Below are 13734 nucleotides of genomic sequence, written 5' to 3' on the forward strand. Positions count from 1 at the left end.
CACCAAGAAACAAATTGCAGGGTGGTAGACAGATGACCTATTCCGTCACCTATTTGTGACCAGTTTGCATAATAACTCGTTGTGAGGTAGCTTTTTAGAGCTTAAATGCTTTAGATCTCTGGCAGGGAGACAGTTCTATAGTTTTCTCTATGGGCATTTTTCCTCAAACCACTCCAAATAGCATGTGAAAACTGGATGTACACTACTGTATACATAGGTTGTTATAATTTACTGTTTAAGAGAGGCCTTCTGGCCACCTAAATGGATTTATTTTGATCTCCTTGTGTATATTCGAAGAAGCCGTTTTTTCCCTTATTTAAATTAAGTCCAAAGTCCAGACTGCCCATTAGGAGAAAAGTTAAATAACGTTATATTGATCGTTCTCCATTGTTAATCCGTGAATACGAGATGAGATAAATCCCGTTTTGTGAAATACTCTCTGGGCCTACTTATAATTATTTTAACCACATCACGCTGTGAGACAAATCCAATACTAAATGTACACAACGAGTACAGCATTCAATAGTTTCTTCTCGTGAATTATGTCACGTATCTGTCTCATTTCGCTTTAACTGGGTGTAGCGGACGGAGACATGACGTAGACGAGTCACACTGAAACGAGAGGCCAACGAAAACAAGGAAGTACCCAGGAAGCGAGCAGGAACTTGAATTAGTCGCGATAAAATACAGTGACTTTGGTTTAACACTCACTATATTCATTTGTTCCCATCAAAGTAACGTTACAATGAACAACAAAGGTACGTTTACGGTGCGGTCTGTCTTTTTACTGTTTTTTTGTAGCTAATAGTTGATAGTGGACCGCTTGTGTAAAGGCTCCCTAGCAACTACAAGCTGCTATAGCCTGCTAGGCAATAAGCTCACAGTAATTTGATAACCATTTGCAAATCTAAAACACTGGAGGTTTTATATTACTTTTTAACGAAAGCGTTCAAAACTCTACTCTAACGTATCCGTGTGCTGCTAACCTTAACTTAGCTAACCTAGCTAACCTAGCTGGCTAACGTTAGCTTAGCTAGGTTACTTCGTTTGCGGATGCTTTCGCTGCTGGCTAGCCAAAAGGCTTGTTTGCTAACGATGACGTGAATCGAAAGGTGACCTCATTAGCTAACGTGAACATGCCTAAATATAACCAAATTGATGCTGCCTCTGTTTTGAATTTTAGTCGCATCATTTTAGGCCCCGTCCGTTCGTGGTCTGTTCGCTAACTGACTTTGCACACATAAGCTTACCAAGTGGCAAATGTAAGTTTAAAGTGATGATTTGCCACTTCGGCATGTAGCTAATGGCTAACTGTGGGAGATGGCTGCTGTTTCTCGCATTGGCCGTAAGACTATATGATAAATTGGTGACTATAACTATGCTCATTTATACAAACATAATGTAACCACGGATTTAATTTCATTAAGTGTTTAGCCAGCTGCCTCACCGTCTGAACGGAATAGAATGGACTGGACTGGGTTGGTGTGATGTGGTACTCTTATTTAGTTAAGTTAGTGAGGCCATTTTTAGAGTTTTTTTTTTCCTTGTTTTATCTTGTATGAAAGGCAAATTGCGTGCAGTGCTGCAGAAAGGTGGTATCCACTGTCAGAAACAAATCCTCCTTGACTTTGTCCGTACAGGTCCATATCAACAGCAAGCTGTGTATCCGCAACAGAACACAGCACCCATATACCCTCCTACTATGCAAGTGCCTCCACCTCCCCAGGCACCCCCCTACTCAGATGCCCCTCCTGCCTATTCTGAGGTAAGGAAAAAACAAACATAACTGAAACTGACCAAATGAGTGAGCAGTAGTCATTTGAGTGAAGGGCTTTAATGTAAAATTTTGTATCAGTATAGTCAATGGCTCTTAAACACATGTCTTTGTTCCTCCTCAGATCTACCAGCCAAGGTATATGCACCCACCCCAGGCCCCCGGTCAACTACCTCCAATGACCACTGCATACCCTGCCACTCAGATGTATGTGCCCATGCCACAAACTGTACCGGTAGGTGCAATGGCTCCTAATGTTCCAATGGCTTACTACCCCATGGGACCTGTGTATCCTCCAGGCTCCACAGTCTTAGTGGAGGGTGGATTTGATGCTGGAGCTCGATTTGGCCCTGGTGCCGCTGCTTCCATCCCTGTGAGTATGCAGACTGAACATATTTCTCATAACGTGATTACATATTAAAGTGCAGTTAAACTGATTTTTGTGCATGAATCATTATTTAAGATAGTCATAAGAGTGGTTTAATGTGTAATTGTGCATTGTTCACAAAAGTGGCAATGTTGAAGACCTGCAAAGTGTTTAATGCCTGTAGTACATGAAATGGTGACAAAAACTTTGGCTGGTGCCAGAGATCTTGTTTTGTGAAAGTTTGGAGATTTGGTCTAAAATGTCTTTTTTAAAAATTACATTCATAGCTGAGAGGTACTTTAATTAATAAAAACATAAAACATAATTAATATTGTAAACAAAAGTAAGTTTCTCTGCAGGACACCATTTCATATCAAACCAGTCTGGATTTTTTTTTAACATATCAATGATTGTTATGCAGAAATTCAGAAAAATGTATGCAGTTCCCCTTTTAAATTTGATATTTAAAATCATATTAACATAATGACTATATACTATCAAATTAAATAATCTTTCTGTGGTTTTAAAATGCCATAATATTAATCATTTTGTCCTTGTCTTTTTAAAATGGCAGCCCCCTCCTCCTGGACATGCCCCAAATGCAGCGCAGCTGGCAGCCATGCAAGGTGCGAATGTGATTATGACACAACGCAAAAACAACTTCTTCATGGGTGGCTCTGGAGGGGGATATACTATCTGGTAACAGTGAGAAGGACCTTCTTGGGCCTTGGTCTCCATCTTCTCTGGTTCCCTCTCCCTTGGGGCAGCTTGGCTATGCCATGATACTGATAAAACCTACCGGAATGTAATGTTTTAGAGTCCCTAATAATGGTACAGTACTCAACTGTTGAGATAATTTTCATAAAAAACAAAAACATGAAGTATTGCAGACAAACTGTGATGCTTATAAAGCACGCTGTGTTTATAGAGAGCACTTTTCGCACAATTCATTGTTCATTCATTGTTGTTCTTGATGCATTTCTCTTTGATTTTGAACATTTTTAGACTACTTTCATGTTTGTTAGATCAAGAATATTTTCAGTGTTTGTCAAACTGATATTTTCCCCCCATCCTGCAACAAATTTTCTACCCTTTTGATCTGTCCTATCAGAAGTGCTTTCATAAAAGTAGCTATGCACTACCCAGTCAGCAGTTTAATTACACTTTCTATTAAAATGGCTTCCAGTATGTGTAAGTAACACAACTTTAGATGTAGTCTCCTCTTGTGAGGTTAAATTGTGCTTCACATAGTAGAATTATATGTTTACAAATTCTTATCACAGTTGAGTACTGTACCTTTTAGGCGAGAGTAGATAAACATAATCAGGTGCCAGATTATACTGAGTACCATTAATTTAACAAACATTTGCAGATAAAAACAATGCAGTACAAAAAAGAAAACCCTTATTTTTGGTTCAGAAAGTTGGTTGGCTTTTTTAATTCTTAATCCCCCAATCATGTCGGATACCCAGAGCTGTACATAATGCACTGTTTAATTTTAGTTTAGTGAAATGTCAGACCGTTTCCTTTTCACAATAGTGTGTGCTTATCGCACAGTTTTCTTTAGCATTGTCCTCAACGTTAGAATTATTTAGAGATCAGGGCTTAATCAAGACATTTTGTTTTCTTTTCAGTACTTCAGCACATCAAGCAGGTTTTCTTTTTCCTAGGCAACATTTAAATGTATAACCAAGGAGCTGGTTGTACCAAAGATCTGGATTAGAATGCACTAAAAGCTTTTGCTGTGACTTGAAAGTCATCTTCTCTCAATAATTCTGCACATGAAAAATTAATAAAAGATAAACATATCAAAATTAGGGGACGGTGATTGTTTTGTGGGCTTGAAACGCCTGCTAAAGCACACCACTGCTCTGACTGTCTTTTGTAGTAGGGTGTGTTTAAAAAATTGTATCTAGCATAATTGCATCTTGATGGTTCTGCATGCCTTTTGCACTTTTATTCAATACTATTTTGTTTTTAATAAAGATTTATCATTGTTAAATTTTTAGAAATACTACAAATATTAATTTATGTGTACTGTCAACCAACTCTGAAATGTTAGACTTTTTGCAACTTGTTTTTTGTACAAATGCTTTATAAATGCAAATACAGTGTGTCATTACATTTTGCTGCGTGAATAATTTTTCAAAGGCATTTCATATTCATATATATTCTTTCTACAGGAAACGATGTGTAGTTGCCCACTCTGCCTCTTACCACTCATAGTTTTGGATCATTTGGAAGATTATTTTACGCCATAAGCAAAGCAGATAAAGCTCTAGAAAGGTGCCAGCACTTTTCTTCATGTCGGTATTTTTCTTTACTGGCATTTGTGTTCTCAAAAGCCTTATTTTTCTTCCTTTCTCTTACTGAATATTCATCTTACCCATTGCTACTAAACACTAAAATGCTCTGCATCAGTAGGGTGAAACTGGATTTGTTTTCAGAAACACTTTAACAGTTTGTCTACTGTAAAGTTATTGAAATGTGACACTTGTTCATTCAGTTCCTTCTTCATGCAGGCCAGTTAATTGGTCCCCCATTTTTGTACAGTAAACACTGTCTTTCAGTTCAACTATTGTGTTAATGTGCTTTTTTCTTCCTTAAAGTTCCACTTGTAGGGGAATTTTACACATTTTTCTAAATGTAATGTGAATAAAATCATTCAGACTGGTTTGATGTGAAATTATTAATTGTAGAGAAAATCCTTAAAAATGTTGGCAGTGTTGACAGCAAAAAATATAGCCATTTTGTGCTATCTAAAATGACCTGTGAACCTACAAGTGGATAGATTTTTATATATAATGCTGATAATGTTAAAAGTGGTGGTTAAACTGGTAAAACAATACCTGGTCATGCACTGCCATGCATGTATTATAAAAGTATGTGTTTGTCCAAAATGTTATCACAACTATGATAAAATATCATAAGCATCAAGCTATGTATATGTGACTATTTTGTGTAATAATGTGGAGTGAGGTACCTCTAAGAGGCATTAAATGCTTTTTCTGTCTGATTCCTACTACCAGAATTGTGAACAACTCTGAACCATTCAAACCACTCTAAATGACTTTATTTAAATATCAACAACTGAATTATGCAAAAATCTTGAAAAACAATAGGTAAAATTCCCTTATTAACAGGTACACCGCTGGGTATCCGACACTAATTCTGAATATTTAAGCTGTTTTCTCCCTCATGCTCTTCCATTGCTAGCATGACTTCCCTTGCATTACCATCTGAGTGAGGCTCAAGCCCAGGAAAAAATTTTAAAAAGGCCAAAGCCTTCAGCTCCATATCATAAAAAGCATTAAGTGATCATAATCAGCATGTCAGAATTTGAGGTTATGCTAAAGTTCATACTTTTACCAGACTATTCACTTGTGAAGTTATGGGGGAACAAATTACAGTTGATGAACAGTTTGGAGTTCATGGATTGTTTTAAAATTTTGTGGTAAGAGATGAAGATAATGCTCAATGCTTCAGACTCCTTCAGAAAGTGATCTGCAATTACGCTGGTTCACTTAACTTTATACTAAACAATATTTAGAATAAAGACTATTTTGGAAAATTAAATGAAAATGCTGAAATTTGTTTTTATTTATTCAATTACTCAGTGTAATTTTAGCTGTCTACTACAACATGGTGCTGAAATTAAACAGTACAGACTTTCAATTAAAGTTTATGGTATTTACATACAAATCAGATGAACAGTGTAGGAATTACAACCATTTTCATATATAGTGACCTTATTTTTAGGGGCTCAGAAGTAATTTCACAAATGAACAATCAAGGTGTCATTTTTAATATTTTGTGGAAAATCCTTAAATCTGGAACCCAAACACATCACCAAATGCTGGTGTTTCCCCACTGGTAATGCTCTGCCTTTACTGTAGCTGTCTATAGTCCCAACCATAAAAATTGCCAACTCCTAAACTACTCACCCGATATAGATTTAAATACTCAAACCAAGATTATTCATTCAAAAGCTGAAAGGTTGAATTCAATATTTAATTTTAATGCAAATATCCTATAGTAGACAGTGAAAATAAACACTTCATATACAAATATTTATGGGCCTTTATGTAGGTCCTCTTTATTTTCATTTTAAATATGTGGAGACAAAAAAAAAAAAAACTTAAAATGAACTCATTTATGTAACAATAGGATCCTGATCAAACAAAAACAAGACACACACACACACACACACACACACACATACACCCACAAACACAAGTTGTGTGTGTGTAAGATACAATGCGGCAATAAAGCATGCATATTTTCTTACTTATGGCTTCTGGGAATGGAGCGATTTGATTGCATTACAGCTTGATTTATATATCCTTCAGTATGACAAAATGGCCGGCATTTATCTTGGAGAGATGAGAACTCAAGTCAATAAAAATGCTTTCAGCATAAGAGTTCGTTGAAACATTACATAAAAACAGTATTGAAAATACCAGTACAATAGGTTTATTGCAGTATTCTTAACCCATGAGGTTACAGAAAATATTCTCTCCCAAACATTGTTACTGGATTTGGTAACTAAAAACTTGCAAGCAAAATGCACAACTTCAAACGATCTGATTCTAGCAGCAAAGTTGGAAATTATTACCCATATCAGTGGATTTTTTTTTTTTTTTTAAATACGCAGCCGTTTTGTTAGATACACCAACCTTAGGTGTCAACCACAGGCTGCCTTGCTTTGTATGATCAGTTATGGGTTGTGATACATATTATTTGGCACTACTATTGTAGTTAGAGCAGTTAGTTTACTAGTGTAGTGTGTCTGGTTTATTTTGTGACTGACAAGGTGGCAGGTAGTGTTGCGACGCCAGATGTGACCTCCTAATAAGAATACATGTCAGAATCTGCCACTAATAACAGCATGCTACACTCCAAAATTCCTCTAGTCTATGCAGCCAAAATACAATGACAATAAAAACCTAACAAGCTAGCTAGCAAATCGCCATCCTTGGCTAAATTGTTTCTCTCCCACAAAGCATTTATTTTTGCAGTACAGAACGCATATCTGCATACTGACCTAGAGATTTTTTGGGGGTGACTTTTCAGCAGTGATACATTGCATCCATGAGCACTGCAGTAACACTGATGTGGTGCTGATGTATTTGTGTGTATTGTGCTGGTACAAGTGGATCAGACGCAGAAGTGCTGCTGGAGTTTTTAAACACTGTGTCCACACACTGTCCACTCTATTAGACAGTCCTAGCCTGTCAATCCACCTTGTAGATGTAAAGTCACAGACTTTCACCTCATCTGCTACTGCACAGGTTGTATTGGTCATCCCCTAGTCCTTCTGCAGTAGTCACATGACACTGTTGGCTGGATGTTTTTGGTTGGCGGACCAGCAGTGACACTGAGGTGTTTATAAACTCCAGCAGCAATACGGTGTCTAATCCACTCACCCCAGCACAACACACACCAACACACCACATCAGCGTTGCTGAGAATGATCCACCACCCAAATAGTACCTGCTCCATGAGGGTCCATGGGGGTCCTAACCACTGAAGAACAGGTTAAAAAGGTGGCTAACAACATATGCAGAGAAATAGATGGACTACAGTCTGTAATTGTAAACTACAAAGCGCACCTATATAGTAAGTGGATCTGATAAAATGGACAATGAACGTAGAAACAAGGTGGTGGCCATAATGTTGCCTGATCATTGTATACTGTTAGCTGTAGGGATGCATGATGATACTGGAGTCATGACTACTGGAACATATTTTATTTTAAAAAATGTATCACCATTACTAGAATTACTTAATTTTATTACTTTAAAGTTAGATGTTGACAAAGATGTTTAGATCTGACCACTATTTATAGTACTGAACTGCAAAATATTTAGATGATGCTAGGATACTACTCTTAATGTCTGCATTTTATTAATCCAATCCAAGGGTAGACATAGTCCCAATTTCTACATTTTTTTAAATGTTTGTGTGTCTGCATCAGCTAATCAGTAAGGCCTTCATGAATTTCAGAGCATTGGAGGATAGTAAATGCTAATCTCTATAGCACTTTCGTCTGGAAAGTCCCCAGTTGGACATGCCTGGTTTAGCATGTTACCTGGTTCACATAGCCAGGTGTACTCAGCAAAGGCTTGTTAATTACTAGATTTGTTGCATCAAGTGTGTTAGAGCAGGTTAGATATCAAAACATGCAGGGCAGGGGTACTCTATGACCAGGACTGGAAAAACATACTTCAGAAAGCCTACATAATGGTAGAGAAAATCTACATATCACTCTTGGTACAAAACCTTAAATCTCAGAAAACTACACAACACAGTGTTACTAGAATTTTCAGATTATACAAAAAAAGTGACAAAATGGAATTAGACATTTTTGCACAACAGCAATGATTTACACCTGGCCTGAAGTCAGAAATGTGTTCAGGAAAGTGGTTGTTTAGGTTCTTATGAACTCAAGTCGCGCTACAGTCCTCCAACTACTGTTTGAAACAGTGGTGGCAGGTGTATCACAACCCATAACTGGCATGAGGCATCAGATGCATGGAAGTGTACTAAGAATGTGGATAACAGTTTGCCAGGTCAAAAAAATATCCTAAGCATATATTAAAACTAGCAGGAAAAAAAACAAAAAAATGGTAACAGCAAGTTCAGTTACATTATTTGACCACCTCACTTTTGCTATGATGCAATGATGCATCAGCACCATGTAAGCAAAAACTACATCAGCCCAACTATTCATCTCATTGACACTGTTTTCACAGTGGTTGTGTTTCTGCAGCAAAGAAACCATGAAGTTTCCCAACACACCATCTTTAAAACATACAGACCTATTTAGTATGTCCATCATTGGCATCTCACTCAACAGTCTGTGCAGTTCAGTCCTCAGCATTTCAAATGAAGTACTCCTTCTTATTTTCAGTGACCGTGTCTTGGTAAACTTGATCAGGATCCACCCCTGGCGCAGGCTCTCCTGATGTTCGATAGGCACCCTTGTTGTGACACAGGTAGCGGTAAAGCAAGAATGCCACGACAGCCAGTGTAAACAGGACCAGCACAATCACCACTAAAGCAGACATTCACAAATAAGAAAAACACTTGTCAGCATTCAAAACAAACAAAATAAAATCCCCACCCCTCTAAACCTCTACCTCAATCCCTGTAAAAGTTGCTCTAAAGCAGAACTTAAAACTAACAGGCAAATTGGAAGAGAACATCACCAACCTTTCTCCTTCTAACAACTTCATACTGGTTTTAGATCCCCCCCCCCTATTTCCTCTTTCCCTGTTTATAGAGGCCAACCCTACTGTTTAGGATTTCAAAAGGGGAGGGACCTATTCTAAGAACTTCCTCAGTAAGTATCCACCACATACAAAACTACTGAGACATATGTATTTAGTGGCAAAATAAGATACGCTTTCAAATAAAACATGTTCAGCAACATGGAAATAAACATTTCCAAAATTATTTTTTTGAAAATAATTACCTCCTATGACAGTGGAGTCAGTCTGGTTTGGAGCCACGGGTGTTGGTGTTACATCTGTAACTTGAAAGGAAGAAACGAAAAAAAGCTGACGGCATATAACCTGTATGTCGACAATGCATGCTCTAAAAAAGGCTTGTGGCATTACAAAGATTTCTAAAACAAGGAAATCTGATCAGTATCGTGACACAGTAATCTGATTACTGTTTAAACTGCAGCACAAATTTTAATGTCCAAACTTTATATTTTGTACATGGCCTTTATTCAGTGCTCCACATACATTTATGATCAAGTTGCAAGACAATGGCATTACAGTTGCCCTGGGGATACCTGTAATGGGAAGGCTGTGCTCCAGCTGGCTAGCTTAGAACACAGCATCAGCTACAAGGCATATTGTACAGGTAACACAAAAGGTGTTTACAGTAATAAAATTTTAATGTCTGTTTTCTACCATGTACTTTATGATTCCCAGGCAAGTGTCCTCGTGGACAGGGAGCGACTAAATTAACACAATGTTTCACATTATTTTGCACAGTATTTTCACAAAATAGGAAAAAAAAGAATGTCTTACTGTTAATAGGAGATGAGGTAGCCATGACGGAAAGTGTTGACACTAATATCTAAAACTAAAAACAAAAAAAAAGTCAGTAAAAAGCAGTCATTTCGGCTTTTTTGCGTGACGTCAACGAACAGATTCTCACCTTCCGAAAGCAGAATGCTAGAAGTTTCTAAGAGTAAAAGTATATCTTCCTGCAGAAACTAACCACTGCAGTAAAACACGAGGAAGCACGTCGTGTGATCAGAGCCAAAGCAGAATTTCACTTGCCAAACGGCTCCATTCAGGCTAAACTGAACAATCGTTACCAAACTGCACGCCCTGCTTTGTTTGAATAACACACCTCTTAAGTAAACCACGACTGGTGGTCACTCCACAACTTTCCACGAAAAAAACCTAGCAGCACCCAACAAATGGTTCAGAAAATGGGACGGGCAAAACTTTAATTTGACGCAAAAAAACTATTGGGTACGCATCCCACCAGAAAGTCATGAACCCTCACTTCCTGATCCTACAACAGCAATTTCAGCTTCCATGTACTTTTTGCGTCAGAGCGGAGCCGAAACTAATATCCCCGCTCGTAACAGCCATGCTAGCCAAAAGAAAGCGTTAATGTCCTTTATAGTGCTAATGGACTATAGTTAGCGTAAACTCCGGTAAGTTTTAGTGCCTTACTACCTTCGACGTCAAACATTATAGCAAAAGCGCTCCACATTCAACGTAAATTAAACCGTAAAAGACCTTGAGTGAAGCAGCTGCCAAACACGCCATTTGAAATCCTTCAGACCCTTGAAAACTTCAAGCCACAACGTTGAAGTACAAAACTTACCTGCTAAAATTTGAAGTCGGAGTTTGAATTCTAACTCGACAAAGCGGAGCCAAGTCGGTAATTCACTTTTTTACGAATTTCATTTCAGACTTTGACAACATTTAAAAACCGTCTTTTGGAAAGACGAGGCACAGCTAAATAAGCATGCTGCTTTAACTTCACTCATGTGCTCTGCGCGATGCGCGCGTCCGGGTGAGTTTCCTCTCCGGGCGCGCTCCCGCAACGTTGTCAAACAGTTAAAGGGGTATACCACTTATTTTACTTTTTAGTGTCGTTGAAGTGTAAACAAAGTTACGCAGAGTATTTTGATGTGTAATGGTTCATAAACTTAACGATTTCTAGTATAATACAGATAAGTTGAGATCATGACTTAATTATCTTATGATCTCAAGATATCGATCCAGATAACTGTGACTACCTCATGGCCTTTCCAGACATCGGGTAGCGCATATGTAACCTTTTCATGTACACTATATTGCCAAAATATAGTGTAATATCTGCCTTCACACGCATATGAACTTGATTGACATCCCATTCTTAATCCAGGGTTTAATATGTACGGCTTCAACTGTTCAAGGTTTAGGAGTGTGTTTATGGGAATTTTTGACCATTCTTTCAGAAGTGCATTTGTGAGGTCAGACACTGATGTTGGACGAGAAGGACGACTCTAATTCATCCCCAAGGTGTTCTATCGGGTTGAGGTGCAGGCCAGTCTAGTTCTTCCACACCAAGCTCACTCATCCATGTCTTTATGGACCTTGCTTTGTGCACTGCTGCGCAGCCATGTTGGAACAGGAAGTGGCCATCCCCAAACTGTTCCCACAAAGTTGGGAGCATGAAATTGTCCAAAATCTCTTGGTTTGCTTAAGCATTAATAGTTGCTTTCACTGGAACTAAGGGGCTGAGCCCAACTCCTGAAAAACAACCCCACACCATAATCCCCCCTCCACCAAACTTTACACTTGGCACAATGCAGTCTGACAAGTACTGTTCTACTGGCAACCGCCAAACCCAAAGTCATCCATCGGATTGCCAGACGGAGAAGCATGATTCATCACTCCAGAGAACACGTCTCCACTGTTGTAGAGTCCAGTGGTGGCACTTTACACAACTGCATTCATTGCATTACACTTGGTGGTGTAAGACTTGGATGCAGCTGCTCAGCCATGGAAACCCATTCCATGAAGCTCTCTATGCTGTTCTTGAGCTAATCTGAAGGCTACATGAAGTTTGGAGGTCTGTAGCGATTGACTCTGCAGAAAGTTGCCAACCTCTGCGCACTATGCGCCTCAGTATCCAGCATGACTGCTGGGATGACTGCATCCGCTGACCCCACTCTGTCATTTTACATGGCCTGCCACTTCGTGGCCGAGTTGCTGTCGTTCCCAATCATTTCCACTTTGTTATAATACCACTGACAGTTGACTGTGGAATATTTAGTAGTGAGGAAATTTCACGACTGGACTTGTTGCACATGTGGCATCCTATCACAGTACCACGCTGGAATTCACTGAGTGCGACCCATTCTTTCACAAATGTTTGTAGAAACAATCTGCATACCTAGGTGTTTGATTTTATACACCAGTGGCCCTGGAAGTGATTGGAACACCTGAATTCAATGATTTGGATGGGTGGGTGAATACTTTTGGAAATATAGTGTATATTTCAGAGAAGTAGCATTTAGAGGTTTAGAGGCATTCTGGTTCCTATCTTCACTACTGTGAACAAGTCTGACAGTTCTTAAGTTTCTCAAGAGCAGAGCATATCACACCAAACCACTTACATCTTAACCGTTTAATTATGCCAAAATTTTGGAAAAACAACAACAAACGGCTCTTTTACTGCCCCATTGCGGCTCCACAGCAGAATTAAATTTTAATTAGAAAAAAATAATCCTGCTTTGCAGTAAAATAAAGCTCCGCTGATTGCTATAACACACCGTTTTAACATGGTTAGACTTCCATTTAAAGTGCAAGCAAGCAAGCAAGCAAAATTTATTTGTATAGCGCTTTTTACAACAGGTGTTGTCACAAAGCAGCTTTACAGAACAATCAGTATTACAGAGAGAAGAGAAAAGAAGAAAGAAAATCCGGGTCCGAGCCCCCATGAGCAAGCCAGCGGCGACGGTGGCAAGGAAAAACTCCCTAAAAGAGGAAGAAACCTTGAGAGGAACCAAGACTCAGAAGGGGAACCCATCCTCCTATGGTCGACACCGGACAGCAAACATTATTAGTATGAAGTATTATAGAACAAAGTGGGAAAAGAAAGATCTGAGGGTGAGGACTGCACAGCGCTGTACAGCAAGAAGCTCAGTGGTGGTCAAACCGGTCCAGAAGGCTGGTGAGCAGCGGCACCAATCAAGGCAGTAGAGGCAACAGCATCAGGCGCACAGGATGGGCAGCTGATCAGCTCGGCAGAGAAAGGAGAAGAAAAAAACAGAGTTAGTACTGTAAAGAGTGGCTGACCACAGATTACAGTAAAACAGAGCAGTGTAGACTCCAGCAGGTCTAGACCTGACAGGGAAGACTAATCACCAAATGCTTGACTGTACAAATAAGTTTTTAGCCTAGACTTAAAGATTGGGGCTGTGTCTGATTCCCGAACATTGGCAGGAAGATTATTCCAGAGCTGGGGGGCTTTGTATGAGAAAGCTCTCCCCCCTGATGTAGCTTTATTTATTCTAGGTACCAGTAGTAAGCCAGCACCTTGTGATCTAAGTAGGCGTGATGGTTCA

General features: G+C 39.0%; 1 protein-coding gene and 1 long non-coding RNA gene across 2 annotated transcripts; one reads left to right on the forward strand and one right to left on the reverse strand.

The window, feature by feature from the left end:
* The first annotated feature begins 599 nt into the window (after nt 1–599).
* On the forward strand, nt 600–5717 carry dazap2 (DAZ associated protein 2). The gene is made up of 4 exons (XM_017694208.2): nt 600–758; nt 1641–1765; nt 1899–2147; nt 2716–5717. Exons 1-4 carry the CDS (start codon nt 746–748, stop codon nt 2842–2844), a joined length of 516 nt encoding a protein of 171 aa, XP_017549697.1. The 5' UTR covers nt 600–745; the 3' UTR covers nt 2845–5717.
* A 486-nt stretch (nt 5718–6203) lies between these two features.
* Nucleotides 6204–11185, reverse strand: LOC108425488. Its single transcript, XR_001857710.2, has 4 exons — nt 11001–11185; nt 10187–10241; nt 9619–9678; nt 6204–9198 (listed from the first exon to the last, which is right to left on the reverse strand). It is a non-coding gene; the product is annotated as an uncharacterized LOC108425488 (long non-coding RNA).
* Nucleotides 11186–13734: the final 2549 nt, after the last annotated feature.

Source organism: Pygocentrus nattereri, chromosome 9 (assembly GCF_015220715.1).
Source record: "Pygocentrus nattereri isolate fPygNat1 chromosome 9, fPygNat1.pri, whole genome shotgun sequence".
In the NCBI taxonomy this organism is placed as follows: domain Eukaryota; kingdom Metazoa; phylum Chordata; class Actinopteri; order Characiformes; family Serrasalmidae; genus Pygocentrus; species Pygocentrus nattereri.